The 17,762-nt window shown below is 41.7% G+C and overlaps 1 protein-coding gene across 1 annotated transcript in view; it reads left to right on the top strand.

The window, feature by feature from the left end:
* DNAH10 (dynein axonemal heavy chain 10) overlaps window positions 1–16,457 on the top strand; it is a 57,505-nt gene extending 41,048 nt beyond the window's left edge. Inside the window, exons 57-78 of the mRNA XM_063351338.1 lie at window positions 255–436; window positions 1,205–1,341; window positions 2,238–2,455; window positions 2,823–3,044; window positions 3,668–3,815; window positions 4,330–4,609; window positions 4,976–5,205; window positions 5,912–6,185; window positions 6,607–6,711; window positions 7,264–7,418; window positions 8,188–8,342; window positions 8,585–8,771; window positions 9,599–9,799; window positions 10,993–11,202; window positions 11,585–11,680; window positions 12,424–12,595; window positions 13,057–13,188; window positions 13,630–13,841; window positions 13,922–14,089; window positions 14,349–14,529; window positions 15,659–15,804; window positions 16,276–16,457. Coding sequence (XP_063207408.1) covers window positions 255–436; window positions 1,205–1,341; window positions 2,238–2,455; window positions 2,823–3,044; window positions 3,668–3,815; window positions 4,330–4,609; window positions 4,976–5,205; window positions 5,912–6,185; window positions 6,607–6,711; window positions 7,264–7,418; window positions 8,188–8,342; window positions 8,585–8,771; window positions 9,599–9,799; window positions 10,993–11,202; window positions 11,585–11,680; window positions 12,424–12,595; window positions 13,057–13,188; window positions 13,630–13,841; window positions 13,922–14,089; window positions 14,349–14,529; window positions 15,659–15,804; window positions 16,276–16,422 — 3,958 coding nt within the window. The 3' untranslated portion in view covers window positions 16,423–16,457. The remainder of the gene's footprint in view (window positions 1–254; window positions 437–1,204; window positions 1,342–2,237; window positions 2,456–2,822; window positions 3,045–3,667; window positions 3,816–4,329; window positions 4,610–4,975; window positions 5,206–5,911; window positions 6,186–6,606; window positions 6,712–7,263; window positions 7,419–8,187; window positions 8,343–8,584; window positions 8,772–9,598; window positions 9,800–10,992; window positions 11,203–11,584; window positions 11,681–12,423; window positions 12,596–13,056; window positions 13,189–13,629; window positions 13,842–13,921; window positions 14,090–14,348; window positions 14,530–15,658; window positions 15,805–16,275) is intronic.
* Window positions 16,458–17,762: the final 1,305 nt, after the last annotated feature.

Here is a 17,762-nt window from a genome sequence, read left to right on the forward strand (position 1 = left end):
AGTGTTTTACGCCTTCCACTGTTGAAATCCTTTAGTATTTCATTGATCAAATTGTCTGAATACAAGAATCAGTTTTGAGCTTTTGACTAGTTAATAATTTCTTGTCTGGCTTGGGTTATCTTTTTCACTTTGCGTAGGATGTCTTATGTACTAGTTCTTCCTGTATTGCAATGACTCTCTTAACGAGTACCCGTGTCTGGCATAATGTGCTTTGTCTCCTCCTTTTCCTACTGTTGTCTTCATCTGTTTTCTAGATCCTTTGCAAAACCCCCTAAGCAGGTGCAGGCTGTTTTGGAATGTGTTCTTATAATCAGAGGTTACAAAGAATTAAACTGGAAGACAGCCAAAGCAATGATGTCTGAGGCAAATTTCCTGCGATCCCTGATGGAGATAGATTTTGACGGAATTACTCAGAGCCAAGTGAAATCTGTCCGAGGTAAATTACTGATCTGTATACTTGGAATGAGTGCAGGTTCTTCTTAATGTGATTAGCCATGTCAGTGGCAATCCTTCCAGTGTTATTTGGGAGGGTGGGATTCACTTTGTGCAAGGAGACAACGCTGTCCACAAAGCTGCAGGCATTGCACTGTTGGGATGAGTGGATTTTTCAGAGTTAAAAGACCTTTTGCTATGTTTTACATCCAGTTTATACCTTAGCTAGGGTCTTACACACTCTGGTTTAGAGCAGGCAAGAAACAAACAGTATACCTGAGCAGGCCTGCTATCTGCTTTTATCCACTTTTAGTAGAATTACGATCTCATCCATGTGGTGGCAATTAAAATGTGATGTATGCAGAGTGGAAAGAAGAGAAGCTGTATCTAAAGCTTATGGGCCAAACTTTGCACATGCTCACTAGGATGTAATCCAGAGTAGTTCCATTAAGAGGGGGATTTGGCTCTTTGAAGAAAAGTGTGTCTGACTACTGCAGAGAAAACAAACCACGATCCTCAGACATGCTGATCACCTCCTGAATGCACACCTTTCATGGAGAAAGAACTTGAGAAATCCCTAGCAATATTGTGCTTGTATTGTTACAGCCCCGTAGCTTTGTCTTAGGGTCTGAGTCTCTTTAATATTCTGACAAATGTTTCATATTGTCTGTCACAGCATTGCTCGATATTGCTGGTAGGGAAAGCTATTTTTCTGAGGATTTCTGCACTGTAATTCAACTCACTTGCAATATTTTTGTGTTTGCCCATTTAGGTCTGTTAAAGAATCTTAATACTAGCTTTAATGAAATGGAACTTGTTAGCAGAGCAGGACTGGGAATGTTAAAGTTTGTTGATGCAGTGATGAGCTACTGTGATGTAGTTAAAGAAGTCAAGCCGAAGAGAGAAAAGGTAAAGTTTGTAGATGCAAACTCAGAGGAGGATGAAGCATGATCCTGATGAGAAAAATAATACTCGACAATTTTGTAGACTGCCCGTTTCTCCTCTTTGAAGTGTTTAAAAAGAGGTGTTTAGGAGAGCTATTGCAGTAGGAGTGAAGCAGGTACTCAGTTATAAATTGCTGTGTTTTTTGTGTCATGATGCTGGGATGTGGGTTCCCATTCCTGCCAGTGCTTGAAGGAGGAGGGAGGAACATGTTCAGTTGGAATTTTGTAATCTAACGTGCTTAGGAAAACACAGTTTATAGCTGTTTACTGAAAACGGACTTCAAAACACGTGACATTTGCACAGAGCAGAGCTCAGTAGTACACAACGTCCATGTCCCTTAAGCACAGACCTTTTGATTTAGAATGACCGGAAAGTTAGCTGTATTACCAAAGGAAATCTAATGCCCAACAGATGATACTGGGATACTTTCTTCAAGAAAAGGTTATTATATACAGCTGGCTACTGAGCAAGTATCTTCACTAGATGATGAGTCTGACTATTTTTGAGGTCTTAATATTGTTGTTATTATGCAGACAAACCTACTCTTTTGTGACAGGATGAGAGTCCTGCTGACCTCCAATGTCAGCAGGACTGCTCACATGCTTTAATATTATACCTTGTGGATGAAAAACTCTAGGAGATTTATCTGCTTTGAAACCGCAGTATCATACCATGATGTATATATTTGGGATGGGGAGAGGTGGGTGAGAAACAATGCCAGTTATTTTGGCTTATGCTGTTTATTACCAGGTCCCTTTGAAATATGTGAAATAGCCAAATGAAATCTAAGAACTTAAAACTTCTCTCCAAAGCCCTTCTTTCCTCTCATACTCTTTTATTTCCTTCATAATATAATGTAGGTGGCTAGGCTAGAACGGAACTATTACTTAAGTAAGCGCGAACTAGAAAAGATAAAGGCCGAGTTGGCTACCATTCAGGAGGAGCTTAAAGCTTTGGGGAAAAAATATGAAGAGGCAATAAAAGAAAACAAACAGTTACAAGAAGAAGCAGAGATTATGCAGAGAAGATTAGAGGCTGCTGACAAGCTCATCTTTGGCTTGGGATCTGAAAACAAGAGGTAAGTCTAGATTCAGAGGAACATTTTTGACATCAGAGGATCATGTGCCGGGGATAAACATTTTTGGAAATGTCACTTCCTATGATGTTTGTTACTGAGAACGGCTAATATCTGTTCTAAGCTAATATCCATTAGCTCTTGAAAAATAACAACAACAGTTTTTAGTGCAGAAGAAAAAGGTGAACTCAGATTAAATGGAAGAATGTTGAGATCAACTTGGTGTCTGTGGCCATCATAATAGCGAGAGAACAACTGATTGTAAATTTGGGGGTCTGTCTCAACCTATATCTAAAGTAGCAGCAGCTGGAAATTCTGCACCCATCTACCTGGTACAGACTGACCCGGGATTCCCTTATAATTCTATCAGGTGGACAAAGGAATTAGAGGACTATGAAATACGAAAGGTGAAGCTGCTTGGAGACTGTCTACTCTGTGCTGCCTTCCTGAGTTATGAAGGAGCATTCAGCTGGGAGTTCCGTAATGAAATGATCTATCAAGTGTGGCAAGAAGATATCCTCTCACGAGAGATTCCTCTCAGTCAACCATTTAGCTTAGAAAGCCTCCTGACTAATGAGGTAGAGGTTAGCAGGTATGTCCAGTCAAGAAGCCCAGTGATTACTGAGTGTGAAATCGTGAAGCGGGAGTCTGAATTCTGAATCTGTAGCATAGGACTGGCATTGTGGGTGGCGGTGCACAGCCATTACCAGAGAGCGCCCGTTTTACTCTCATGTCTCAAAGATGGCAAGGAGACAAATTATTTTTCTTCTGGTTAGCAGAAGAGGCTATTTTTATAACAAACCATTGTACTTTACAGTCCAGGGATATTCACTGCACCTAGACACATATAATACCTTTTTAGGAGATTTCTAAAGGAGTTATCTATAATATGTGTTCAACCCAAAGACCAACAGGAATCTTTTCATTTATTTCAATGAGTTTGGAATTAAACCCATGCCCAGGTAGCCTATATGTCAGCTACTGCAGGATTACTCACCAAATGCAAGTCCGTATTTGGAGTGGTGTAGTTACAAATGACTCAGACAATGAGTCAGTTGGAGTTTTGACACTGTTCTCACAATCACATACACTATATGTTTCCTTGTGTGTCTAAATAGTGTCTCAATGAATTGCATAATTTTACTGACAATGAAATGTGCTGCTTTCCCATCGAGTTTTTGTCACAGCCTGGTATTTGATCAATTCCGTTCCCAGGTGGGTTTCCCAAGGATTGCCTCCAGATGAGCTCTCTGTCCAGAATGGCATCCTGACAACATATGCAAGCCGATTCCCGCTCTGTATTGACCCACAACAGCAGGCGTTACATTGGATTAAGAAGAAAGAAAAAAAAAATAACTTGAGGGTAAAGATAAATGACCACTTACTGGTTGTTTTAAAAGCTGCATAAATATCTGTCATCTTGAATGGGGAACCGATTGTGTCCTGACAAATGTGTTGGCTGTTGTGTCTGTAAAATAGATAGTGCATCTCAGTGTTCACGTGACTTTCAATATTTTAGGACTGATAGATTGTTTGGGATTTTGGCCAGCCATAGTCATGAAGAAACAGTATAACCAAAAGGCTGGTGTAGATTGTGCTGTAGATGCTCCAGGATGGAGTTTTCATGTAGGACAATTAACAGAGGCATAGTTGAACTTCGAAGAATAGCACTGCAAATGGAAATTATTCTCAACTGATCAGAAAAAAAAAAGCACATCTACTGTTTTGTATCAGTGCAGTTTACATCATCTGTAAGAAGAAAGACAAAAAGCAACAAAGAGCAAATTTCATTAATGCTGGCAACAATTGTAAAATAATAATGTTCAGCAAATTGAATATCAGTTCTCTTTTCATATCTTCCCATTATTCTCTTGCAGATAGCTTCCTTTAATGACCCAGATTTCCTTAAACAACTAGAACTGGCCATAAAGTATGGAAGCCCTTTCTTGTTGCATGGTGTTGATGAATACATTGATCCTGTGATAGACAATGTCTTAGAGAAGAATATCAAAGTTGCACAGGGGCGAACATTCGTTGTCTTGGGTGACAAAGAGGTTGACTATGACAGTAATTTTAGATTGTACCTAAACACCAAATTATCGAACCCAAAGTATTCTCCCTCTGTGTTTGGCAAAGCTATGGTTATCAATTATACAGGTAAGCGAAAGTGTGTATTTAGTAACAAAGTAGTGATTATGCTGTAGTGTGCATTCAGGGCCTGGGTGTTTGTCTGAAACAGCACTGAAACTCTAAAAAATTAATATTTTATGAATATACTTAGCATCTGATTTAACAGAAAATCCTTCTCACGTTTCTCCTCTAATCTGAAACTGGGCTAACTATCTCTTCTTGCACCTGTCAGGTTAGGATGCTTTGGTAGAATTAAGATATAGAGTTATTAATCAAGTCACTCTGTTGCATTGCTGTAGTTTTGTGAGATGATCGAGATGAAATAAGTTTTGTGAAAGTTCTCCTTGTTTTTAAAAAAAGACTTTGTGCTGCGTACATGTGTTGTATCTGTAGTTACACTAAAGGGCCTAGAGGATCAGTTGCTCAGCGTCATCACAGGTTTTGAAAGAAGGGAATTGGAAGAACAGAGAGAACAACTCATCCAGGAGACAAGTGAGAACAGAAACTTACTGAAAGATCTGGAAGACTCTCTCCTTCGGGAACTGACATCTTCCACAGGAAACATGTTGGACAACTTGGACTTGGTGCAAACCCTGGAAGAGACAAAATACAAAGCTACTGAGGTACCGACTCTGGGCTTTTTGGAAGGATGTAACGGAACATAGTTCTTCCTTTTATATTGTGCTTCATCTTTCACTGTTGAAGCTACGAATTAGTTTGAAAGGAAATGGAATGTTTTCTCATGAGTATGTTGCATCTTTCAGTGTTGGGCCGTATTTTATTGCAGCAGAGGACCAAATCCTATTTTCAGAAAAGTCCTTATCAGGATCAAAGGGTTGCTTACAGTTCTAAAGCAAAGAGCACGTGATATATTTCTTTTAGCTCTGGAACAACCTTTGTCTTGTATTGTATCAGATCTGAAATGAAAAATTAATACATTTGTTACTCAGAGAGGATGTAGAATCTCCATTCTTAGAGGTTTTCAGGCTGTAGTTAGACAAAGCCACAGCTGACCTGCTCTAGTGGTGGTCATAATCCAGCTTTGGGCAGAAAGTTGAACTAAAGATCCCCAGAGGGCTTTTCCCACAGTATTTCCATGATTCTGTGTAAATCTTTACCTTTACTTTTCATAAATATATAGGGTGGGATTAATTTTCTCTACCTTCTGATTTTTACAATTCATACTACTTCTTTGGGGTTACCTGCCCAGATCCCCTATAAAGTCAACATAGAGAGGCAGGCACTGAATAGCTCTGATGATTGTGATATAATATACATACTATGGATCAGTGCAGTAATTACAGGTGTATAAAATCAATGTACGACTAGGTGATTGAAAAACTGAAACTGGCTGAGACAACGGCAGTGGATATTGATCGTCTTCGAGATGGCTACAGACCAGCTGCCAGGAGAGGGGCCATTTTATTCTCCGTTTTGTCTGAAATGGCCCATGTCAACATCATGTATCAGTACTCACTGGTCTCCTTCTTAGAGGTTTTTGGACTCTCTCTTCGTAAATCAATGCCCAGTCCTATTCTTCCGAAGAGGTTAAAAAACATCATGGATACGCTGACTTTCAACACCTATAACTATGGCTGCACAGGTTAGTGCAATTTAGCGATGGGCTGATACTGTGATGTGCAAATGCTCGTTAAAAGCCGTGCCTTCAGTTGGTTTACGTCAGAGGCAAGTTACCAGTGAATGCACAATGTTCAGTTTTCAGCATTGGTCCCCATTTACACTTTACTACCTGTTGTTTCTGTTTGAAGAAACTATGCATATTGTCAATGTAACTTTTAAAGAAATGGTTTTCTTAATACTAATGGTGAAACGCAGCTATGGATCTCCCATCCCTGGATGTACCTCACAGATGCTGTTTTGACTCTTTAAGCCTGATCCAAAGCCCCATCTTTGATCATCCTGATCTTTGTGGGGTGACCAGATGCAGAATGCAGATTTGAAGACTGCTGCAGTTCCACAAGTTTTAGCAGTTGATTTTTGAAAATATTGTCCTTTTAACGTAGGTTTGTTTGAGAGACACAAGTTACTGTTCTCCTTTAATATGACTGTCAAGATAGAACAAGCTGATGGCAGAGTTCCACAAGAAGAACTTGAGTTCTTTTTGAAAGGTAAAGTGAATATTTATATATAATTATATAGTTATACATAAAGGTGAAGTGAATAGTTATATATAAATATATAGCTATACGTACAAATAGCTGAAAGATCTTTCGAAGATAGATTTTTGACTAGATATGATTTGCTGTGAAGCTAGCACCTAGAGAAGCCACTGAAGATAGCTGAACTGTGTTGGTTTACGGAAGTTGTGGATTCTGCTATTTCTATTTTTTTCACTTGGTTAAACAGTGAAGAGGCTAATCTTTCTCTGCAGCTGTTGACAAATCTCACATTAGCTAATTGTTAGGATGTTACCTGAGAAAATAATCTTAGTTATTTTCTGACTATGTATAAATAGTTTTAGAAATGTTTGCAAAGATAAAACTCTGGCTTTTGCAAGCACTTGTAAAATGCCATCTTTTCTTTAGCAGACCAGTTTAATCTTAGAGTGCTTCCAGAAACAAATTTCCAGTTGGTTTCTGTGTGCAGTGGGACTGTATGTGTGGTCATGTATTGGAGAATTTACGACATGGACGTTCACTCTGGTTTCTGAATGTGACTAGGCAATATTTCCCTGGAGAAGAGTGCACGAAAGAAACCGTATGCTTGGCTTCCAGATCAAGGCTGGGAAGACCTAATTCGCTTGTCTGAACTATTTCCTGAGAAATTTGAATCTCTTCCAGATGATGTGGAAAATAATCCAGATGTATGGAAAAATGTACGTGCTTTTCTGCAATCCTGGTCTCCCTCCTTGTTTTTCTTCTGGTATTAAACATTCAAGTATGATGCAATGTGCCATAGCACTCGGCAGGAGGCATGTCACCACTGGCTTTTTCTGTCAAGGCCTTGCTTTTCTTCTTGACCTCAGTTAGGGATTGGCTTATTTCCAGAAGAATTAAGCTCTTATTATTTAAAAAAAACCACCAAAACTAACCCAAAAATCTTCCCTGGTATACTGTAGGTTTTTTTAATTTTCTAGTCTAATGCCTTACATGATTCATTTGCCCTGTTGAAGTCAGAGGAATTTTAGCTGTTGATTTCAACAGTCAACATTTCACTGTTACTTTTTGTACTGCTAAATTGTACTTTGATCTTCTTGTGGCAGTGAGTTCTATAGGCTAGTTACAAACACAGACTTTCCTTTGTTCTGCCTTTAGTTTCATTCCATGTCTTCTTGCTTTATAAGAAGTCTTTCTGTAAGCAATCTGTTAATACTTTTTGCTTGAGATGCTATTTTCTGCATCTTCAGAAAATTACTTGACATAAAATGAAAGCACAAATGTGTTTCTGGACATAAACTGAAAAAGCTGAATTTTTTGCATTCATTTAATCTTTTAATATTTCTTTGGAGCTGATTGACTTTATTCTTTGTTTTTCTTGTGTCTCTTGGCCCCTCATTAATCACAGTGCTTTTGTCTGCTTTCCTAGTAATGTCATTGATAGAGCCACTTGATCCATTGGCATTGTCTCCCATCTTTTCTTGCCAGTGGTATGGTACAGATGCTCTGGAGCAGATGCCATTCCCTATGCAGTACCAGAACAATCTCACACACTTTCAGAAACTCCTACTTTTACGGTGTTTCCGAGTGGACAGGCTGTATCGGGCAGTAATGGACTATGTTACTCTGACAATGAGTGAGAAGTAAGTCACCCTCTTCTTTCAAATCCGAACCACACCATTCAGGTATTTCCCATAGAACTGGAGTTGTAATCAACTATGTAAATGACTTTGTAATTTGCCTAAGCAACAGAGCGTGATTTGTCTCCATATCATTTCCACGTGTAGTCTGCAGTAAGCTTTGATGTTTGTGTAAAAGTCATCTTTGACACAAGATGGCCGCTCTTGTGTAAATTAGCAGTTTGTTGTGCTTCTTTTCCTACCAGGTATGTGCAGCCCCCTGTGATCAGCTTTGAAGCTGTCTTTGAGCAGAGCAGTCCTTACTCACCAGTTGTTTTTATCTTAAGTCCTGGCTCTGATCCCGTCAGTGACCTCATGAAACTGGCCGAGAAGACAGGCTTTGGAGGAGATGATAGACTCAAATTCCTAGCCATGGGACAAGGCCAAGAAAAGGTAACTTGGGTGGGAGGGTGGGGAGGTGCTGTGTGCAGCAAGTTAATGGGTTAATTGCAAATCATACTCCTCATGTTGTGGGCCTGTTCAAATTTCCTTTCCAAAGGCCGGCTCCATTTTAAAGGGAGTTACTTTGTGGTTCAGACCTAGCGTGCAATTTTCCAGCTTGGGAATAATGCTTTCCGGTAATGTGAAAGAGGACATTTGGCTGATTGGCTGATTCGGAATCAGAATGATATTGTCGCCTGCTGAACAATAGTTGAGCTGAAAAGGTGTTACTCTGCAGCCTTTCAAAGGTTAATCAGTGTCTCTGTGTATGGACACTAACTGATTGGAAGTCACAGTGTTTATTACCAAAAAAATATCCTGCTGCTCATTCTGTCTTTCCTGTAGCTTTCCCTTTTGTTATGGACACGAAGGCAGGGATGGCCAAAGCTTAGCAGCCAACTGAATTTGCTGTGAATTCAGTCAGTGGGAGAACTCCTGTCAGAATCATTTAGACCACCATTTCCTAGGCTCTGATCTTCACCCTCTTCTGGGCCATGCACACTCCTGTACTGTTTTGAAATACTTCAGTGCTCTGCATGACTTTTAATTTTAAAAGGAATTAATGAGATTTAAAAAAAAAAGCATCTCAAAGCAGCTTCTTGTGATATTGGAAAAGGTCTGTTCTCAGCCAGGAGCATTCCGGTAAGTCTACTAAAGCTAACTAAAAGGCCGAGTGTGCTTGCTAGCTGGAAGACATCCATCGCACTAACCCATCGGAGTTAGTTTGCGTACAGGATAGAGGGAGTGTTACTCACAGACAGTTTTTTCCCTCCCTTAAGATTGCTTTGCAGATGCTGGAGGACGCGGTGGTTCGTGGAGAGTGGCTAATGTTGCAGAACTGTCACCTTTTGGTGAAGTGGCTTATCAATCTGGAGAAGGCCCTGGAGAAAATTACAAAGCCTCATCCAGACTTTCGCCTCTGGCTGACTACTGACCCGACCAAAGGCTTCCCAATTGGAATACTGCAGAAGTCCTTAAAGGTAGCGTGCAGTGGGGAAACCCCAACTCGGGAGGGCATGTCCTGCCCCTCTTGTTCAGCTGAACGGACTGGCTTTGGGGGGAGTGTGGCCTGAATGCAGCATATTGACTTGGGCTGTTTGTACCAGCTTTTTGTCTTTATAAACCAAATCCTTATTCCATCATCCTGTTTGTCTTGTGGGGGTTTTTCCTTTGGGTGAAAGCTGTTCAGCATTTTTTGTTTTCTGAAGCAGTTATTTCAGAGTAGAGGTTTGTGAGTAAACCTGGAAATGTGACAAACGATCTTTAGCTTCAACTGCCACCGCAAGTGAGGAATATCCAGAGAGACAGAAATAGTCCTGTCAGTCCTGATGCTGAAGTGCAGAACTGAGGTCTCTGTCTCACCTGGCAATAGTGCCAGCGGAGCAGACATCTAATAGGATAATGGTTTCCAGCTGCTACTTCAGGCTGCAGCATTTATCACAAGCAAGCTGAGCTGATTATTTTGAAGGCACAAGCCATGGTGCTGTGCTAATGTTCTTTTCTATGGCTGCTTTACTTGTGTTGTGGTGAACCAGTCCAGTAAACATAATCATTTTATTTCGCAGATTTGGAAGCAGTGGCATGACAGATCCACCCGATATGTGCTCTAGTGTGTCAATGACAGCTCTGGGGCATTCACCTCCAGCAGTGCTTAGTGCTGCCCTGGGGAGAAGCGAGCATGAATGTATCTTTAAAAGGCCGCAAATATGCACTTGCTAGGTCTAGCCATGAGCAGTGAGAGCAAAGGTTTCACAGCGCTTTGAAAAAGCTGCCAGGAAGCTGGCTCAGTTTGGTCATCAGTAAAGCCATATTAAGGACTGTTAAGGCATGTCACTGTGCTGATAGGTAGGACACACCAAAACATGTAAAATACTGGTAATATTTCAGTAAATTAGATCTTCAAGTATGATAAATATTAATGACTTTTCAATAACATGACTATTTCTAAAATAATATCAAGTTTCTCTTCACATATGTGTGTTTACCTTGATAAACTTCAAAGGTCTATTTCATGTCTTTACTTAAGAAAAAAATCCATATTGATATGAATTTGGAAAGCTGTTCAAAATTTTCAAGCTTGCGTTGTATAGCTCACCTCGAGAGTGTGATATATTTACAGCTTATTTTCCTGAGGCTACCCCGTCATTGCTGGCTTCCCTAATTATTTTGGTAGGTTGTGACAGAACCACCTAATGGTCTGAAACTGAATATGAGAGCCACCTACTTCAAAATTCCCGAAGAAGCCTTAGAGCAGTGCCCACATCCTGCCTTTAAATCCTTAGTCTATGTCTTGGCATTTTTCCATGCTGTGGTTCAGGAGAGAAGGAAGTTTGGGAAGGTTGGCTGGAATGTGCCATATGATTTTAATGAATCTGATTTCCAGGTAAGAAAATAATAACAACTGCTCTTATATTCTTGAGTTGCTCCGATTACTTTTGAAAACATGTAATTTACCCAGCTTAAATCCTTTCTCACAATAACATTTTGCCTCATTTTTTTCTGCTGCTCTGGACGCACGTAGACTCCCAATCTTCTATAATGCCAATTTTCGCCACTAAAAATTAATCAGATTTCCCAATCATTCATGTTTATTTCGCCTCTCTTATGGGTTTATTTTCTTAAGAGGATTTACACTTAACTTTTTGATTACTTGAGAAAGAAATGATTGTTAGTTTTTAAACAAGAACTACGTTAAGTAAAAGCTATGGATATGTATGGATGATTTATGAATCTTCTTATCTCACATGTTCCAACAACTTTATTAGGTCTGCATGGAAATTCTTAACACATACATGACAAAAGCTTTCCAACAAAATGATGATAAAATCCCCTGGAGCAGTCTCAAATATCTTATTGGTGAGGTGAGTGCCTACAACGTCACTCAGGAACACTTGATGGTAAAAAAATCTAGATAAATGAAGCTTTCTTTCTGCATGGGTGGTATCATCAAGTAAAACTGGCTGAGAATCTCTCCTGGGCTGTCTTGAAACTCCTGTGTAGCCCTGAGCAAGTCACTTAATCTCATTGTCTCAATGAAATCGGGCTATTGTGTGCAACTGCACAACAGGGGAGTTATGGTGCTTAATTAATTTTGAGTGAGAGCGCCCTTGGGATCCTCTGATGAAAGGTATTGAACAGCACAACTTTACGGTATTATTAGTACAGTGGGGTGTGACTGATGTGAGTTCTACAAACAGATTTCTAAAGCTCTTGCAGTGCTGTATGTGATATGTGCTGTGTAGTAGCTGGCCAGGTCTGTGTAGCTGCTGTGACATGATATCCTACAGGGAACTGTTATTTTGCAGCACTTAATCACAGCTGAGCGTGAGCTGGTACCTCAGGAAAGTGCCGTTGCACATAAATCACCCAGACCGGTTATTAGGAGTGGCGCACAGCAGCCATCTCCAGAGTAAGTCCAAATAGTTGCTGCTTGTTCCCCCTTGAGAGTGGCTTAGAGAAGATGTACTCGGTATCCCTTAAGGGAGACAGTGTCATACCATGAGTCACTGTAAAAGCGAAGAGTGTTTTGGACCTTTCAGTGATTGTTAACTGTATTTGCTGCCTCAAAACCCAGTGCTATAATATCGATGTAACTAATTTCTAGGTCATGTATGGTGGGCGTGCAATTGATAGCTTTGATCGTCGCATTCTGACCGTCTATATGGATGAGTACCTTGGTGATTTCATATTTGACACATTCCAAGTGTTTCATTTTTATAAAAACGACACGGTTGATTATAAAATTCCACAAGGGACTGTAAAAGATGACTTTGTTGGTAAGAAGTGCTTTTCCTGCCACGTAAGTTAGCATTAAGAAAAGTCTACTTACAGTATGCATTCTCTCCGTCTGCCATGGCTGGGTATGAGAAGTTGAAAGGAACTTCAGGCATCGAGTGTGTTTGTCTTGTGATGTTATAATCCGCTGATGATACTGTTCTTTAGGTGAGCAGCCCCTTGCAATGTGAGCTTACCAGCCAGCTCCTCATTTCTTTAAAAAAAAAATTAACACACCCAGATAAACGGCTTGTTAGTGTGTGTGTGTGTGTGTGTGTGCGCGCGCTTAAGCTTTCAGCCTTATTCACTCCTTGCAGTGTTTCAACACCAGCTATAGCATTTGGTTTTTTGCAAGCAGAGTAATAACAAAAATCACTCAAGGAATGTTCTGCAGTATTCTTTTCTGCCTGGTAGCTGTGGTTTAATATAGCGCATCCTTACGAAGCCTATTTTTGTATTGCAGAGGCGATAGAATCTCTGCCACTTGCTAATACTCCAGAGGTGTTTGGCCTTCACGCAAATGCTGAGATTGGCTATTACACACAAGCAGTTCGCGATATGTGGTCTCAGCTTCTTGAGCTGCAGCCTCAAACCGGTATGGTCGCCATTACTTTGGGTTGGTTTTGTAAATAACAAATAGTGAAGTGGCGAGCTCCTTGTCCCAGGGATTGTGACACCAGCCGTGCCACAGCCCACCCCAGGGTACCGGGGCCTGGCACGGCCGCTGCTGCCTGCATCCTGCGTGGGGAGGTGCCCGATCCCCAGGGGGGGACACGATGGGATTGTGTCTTGGCCTCTGGGACAGTGGGGCCCAGGTGAGCGAAGCAGCTGAACGACTTGGCCCTGCCAGCATAGGAGTAGTTCAGCTCATGCCCAGAGAGAGTTTGAGGCAGGCGGGAGCTTCTGGTGCAAATGTCAGTGCAGAGCGGGAGACTTTGCTGCAAAAAGGTGAGTCGGCTCTCAAAGTTCTTAGACAATTAATAATTGAAGGGGTAACCTATGCAGACTTAGTCTCACTAAACCATCTTGGTTTCAGGTGAAACTGGTACAAGAATTAGTCGAGACGAATATATTGCAAATGTTGCCAAGGATATAGAAAACAAAATACCGCAAGTATTCGATCTTGACCAGATACGGAAAGGTTTTGGACCAGAGATAACCCCGACGACTGTGGTGCTGCTGCAGGAACTGGAACGTTTTAATAAGCTGATCATTCGAATGGCAAAGTCATTGGCTGAACTGCAACGGGTAAGTAAGAGCCCAGCTACCAGAGGAGATCAGTCAGGCTTTACCTGCCCGGGGCTGGCTCTCGGACGCTGTCTTTCCAGGCCTTGGCTGGGGAAGTTGGAATGAGCAGTGAACTGGATGATGTGGCTCGGGCGCTCTTTAATGGACAGATTCCTGGAATCTGGCGGCGGCTAGCCCCCGACACGCTCAAAACACTCGCAAATTGGATTGTTTTCTTTAGAGCGCGGTATAACCAGTACACCAGCTGGGTAAGTGAGTGGCTCCAGAAAGCTTTTTGTTCTATCTGCTTGATTTGCTGTGCAAATTGGTGCAGAAGTCAGTGATCACACACTGCTTTAGACAAGTTGCTCATGCCAGTCACCACCTAGAACGATAATGAATGGTTGCACAACTATGGATGCAAGACAGACTAGCCAGTGGCCAGTCTGTGAGAGTGCTGGCCTCTGGGCCGAGTACCAGGTGTGGTGGGAGCACCCAGGTGCTGCAGTTTGTCTTCGGTGATTGCAGGTTAACGAGGGTGAGCCAAAGGTGATGTGGCTCTCAGGCCTGCACGTCCCAGAATCTTACCTGACGGCTCTCGTTCAAGCCACCTGCAGGAAGAACAAGTGGCCCCTGGATCACTCTACCCTCTACACAGAGGTGACCACGTACAGGACCGCAGAAGACATCGCTGAAGGGTCTACTCAAGGTGGGTGTTATGATTATTTGGCAAAAATAATAAAGTAGTTAATTGGTGAGAGAAATTGCCTGGCAAGTGAGTAACTTACTTGGTAACTTACTTATAAGTAAGTAACTTATAGGTAACTTAAGCTATAAGTAAGTAACTTATAGCTCCGCAGGCAATACCCGGGGGTTTGCATGTCACGGTCCACATTTCACGCTGGGAATAGCTGGGTTCTGGTTTCTGCTTTCCTGCTGAGCCCCCGCATACACAAATGTGATCTTGCTTCAACTCCTCTCACTCACGGGCATGGAACTTACACCTCTCCCTTCCTTATATCCCCTTAGATATATCTACCTATATATACACATATACATATACATACTTTTTCCTGAATGGCTAGAACATTACCAATCCTAGCAGGTTTATAAAGATCTATTTACACCACAAATAATATACTGAAATATATTTAAACAAGAAGGAAATATAAATATGTATGATTTATTGTGTAAATATATCTTTATGAAATCTCTATGACTAGCAACACTCTAATTACTAAATATAACAAACTCTGTGTAAAGGGGGCAGCTGAGCAATGCTTTTGAGCACTAGACCTGATTGGGAACAGAGGAGGAAAAAACATCTGATTGTTTTTGCTAAATCTAACTCCCAGTTAAAAATAAAAGTCACCTCAAGGGCTTACCTAGACTATTCTTTATTTACTAACATTTAATCAAAATTCTTGGTATTTGTACTAGAACAACTCCATCCCAACCCTTCCCCTTTTGTCCAAATGATCTAACGAGCCAGTCCCACAGGCGTTAAAAAGCTCTTGCAATTTGGCTATTACCTGGGCAAGTAACTGGAGGATGGCACCACTGTGGGGAAGAAAACTGCAAGCAAATCAGCATTTGTTCCTAATAATGTTTATCATAAGTAGCGCGAGATAATTTTAATTTGAAAAAGAAAATTAAACATGGTAGGTCACAGTTGTATTATAAAACCACCACAGATCAGTATATCTCTGTGGAGCTGCAGTTTGAAACGTAGCGCGTCTTGTCATGGCTGTACGCGCCAAGGAGCGTGTACACAGATTTTTTTTTTTTTTTTTTAGTAGCTCAGTTTACCTGAGGTGTTGCATTTTCTGCCCGCACAGGCTGCTTTGTTTCTGGTCTGTTTCTGGAAGGAGCGGACTGGGACGTAGAGCACGGCTGCCTCGCCAAAAGCAAGCCCGGAGTCCTGGTGGTGGAGTTACCCGTTCTGAAGATCATTCCCATTGAAGCACACAGGCTCAAACTCCAGGTACTGCCCCTCTGGGGCCACAACCGCCCATCAGCTTAGGAACTTCCTTCCGTTTTCACATCTCGGTAGCTGGTAGCCCCTTCCTGCTTAGCACAAGCGGCAGTATTTTATCATTAGCACTAGTATATAAAGTGTGCAGTTTAACACTTCTCCTTACCTTAGCCATCACTAAAGTTTCTCAGGGTTACACTCAAGGGGGTTAATATATTTGTTGCCTCTTTTCCATTCAGGTGGAATGGAACAGGCATCTTGGGACACTCCTATATTCCCACTACTCTCTTAATTATTTTCCATTACCAGTTAATGACAAAAAGAATGTTTACATTTTCTGGGTATCAGATACTTAAGACTTATAACAAAAGTAGTGAATTGCTGAAGACAGTCATCTCTCCTACAGGCCCTTCTTGTTTCCACTTTCATGTAGTACTTCAGGCTCTACTCAGTGTCCTTCTTTCCTCCACGCTCTTTCAGAACACCCTCCGGACACCTGTGTACACAACCTCCCAGAGAAGGAACGCCATGGGCCTTGGCCTTGTTTTTGAAGCTGATCTTTACACTACAAAGCACATTTCCCATTGGGTCCTTCAAGGCGTTTGTCTCACCTTGAATCCAGACTGACAGCTTGAAGCTGGCACTAGATTTTTCCCACAGAATCCAATGCTTTTTTTTTTGGGGGGGGGGGGGGGCAAGGTGGGGACCGGGAGGGGGCAGAGGGGAATCAAACTAGGCAAAGATTCACACCGTGAGTGTTCACTTAGGCACACCTGACTTTAAATAGTACCATACAACCAAGCCAGTACAATCAATAAATTCATTTGAAGAGGAAAGCGTTTTCCATAATTTGTACTTCTGGAAAGTCTCCGAGCTGGTGGATGTGTGTGTATATATATGTATATGAAAAAGGTAATAAGTTAGTCTCACACACACACAAAGACTAAGGTTTGCCTGTACGGTTGTAAGAAATGTTTTTAATTGCCCAAAGCATCACTTCTGCTGCGCTTAGAAGCGGTGCCTTCTATCATCCTTGAACAAGTGGCAGGGTAGATCAGTCATACAATAAATCGCCATAAAAATATGGCAACAACAACCAAAAAACCCCAAACCCACTGCTGGTTAATTCAATACACTGAAAAATAGTAAACCACAGAATAACCAACCTTCTTTAACGAACCATTTTCCAGGAACACAGCTTTTTCCCTGTCCCTCCCCACCAGTCATGAAACAAATCCTACCACGCAACCGGCACGGTGTAACACTGAGGAGTGTTTCTTGGGCTTCAAACAGCAAGTGACTGAGTCGTGAGGGTGCAGGGGGCAGGGCACAGGAGGCCTCAGGGCTCGTGGATATTCCGACCCTCTCTGACTGGGACCAGCCTGCCGTAAGCTGTCATGCTGCACAGGAAACGTAGCGGTACCACAGTTGGGAAGAACAGCTTTTGTCATCCTGCCAGGGCCTCTGTGGGGGAAGCGCACAGGTAGTGACCCAAGGCTCCAGAGGGAGAGACACACCAACACGCAGCTGCAGAAGAAGCTTAAGAGGGGCAGACTACAGCTGGCACGGGGAAGGAAAGAGGGCAGGCAGGGATCCTTCATCAGCTTTCACAGAGATTATGCGTTCCAAGTTTTTGAAGGCACATCATAAGCTTAGCAGCATTTGGGAGCCATTGGTTCTTGCTGGTCCTACTCAGAGGCTGCAGACAAGAGTGAAGCGGAGGTGAGCTGGAGGTGCTGATCAGAATTTAAGAAAAAAATGGTCAAATTTGTGCTCCTTTCCTAAAATTACCTACCCTCACAGCTCTCAGTATGCCTTTCTTTCCTAGGAAAAATAATAATAAAATAATCAAGTAGTCTAACAGATGTAGGGTCTGCCTGTTGCTCACAAGAAAGGAGCAGGGGAACCAGGGCAAGTGAAGGCAAGTCTGTCCCAATTCACAAGGATAAAAAAAATCAAGGATGCCA

The sequence above is a fragment of the Chroicocephalus ridibundus genome, chromosome 13 (genome assembly GCF_963924245.1).
Source record: "Chroicocephalus ridibundus chromosome 13, bChrRid1.1, whole genome shotgun sequence".
Taxonomy (NCBI): domain Eukaryota; kingdom Metazoa; phylum Chordata; class Aves; order Charadriiformes; family Laridae; genus Chroicocephalus; species Chroicocephalus ridibundus.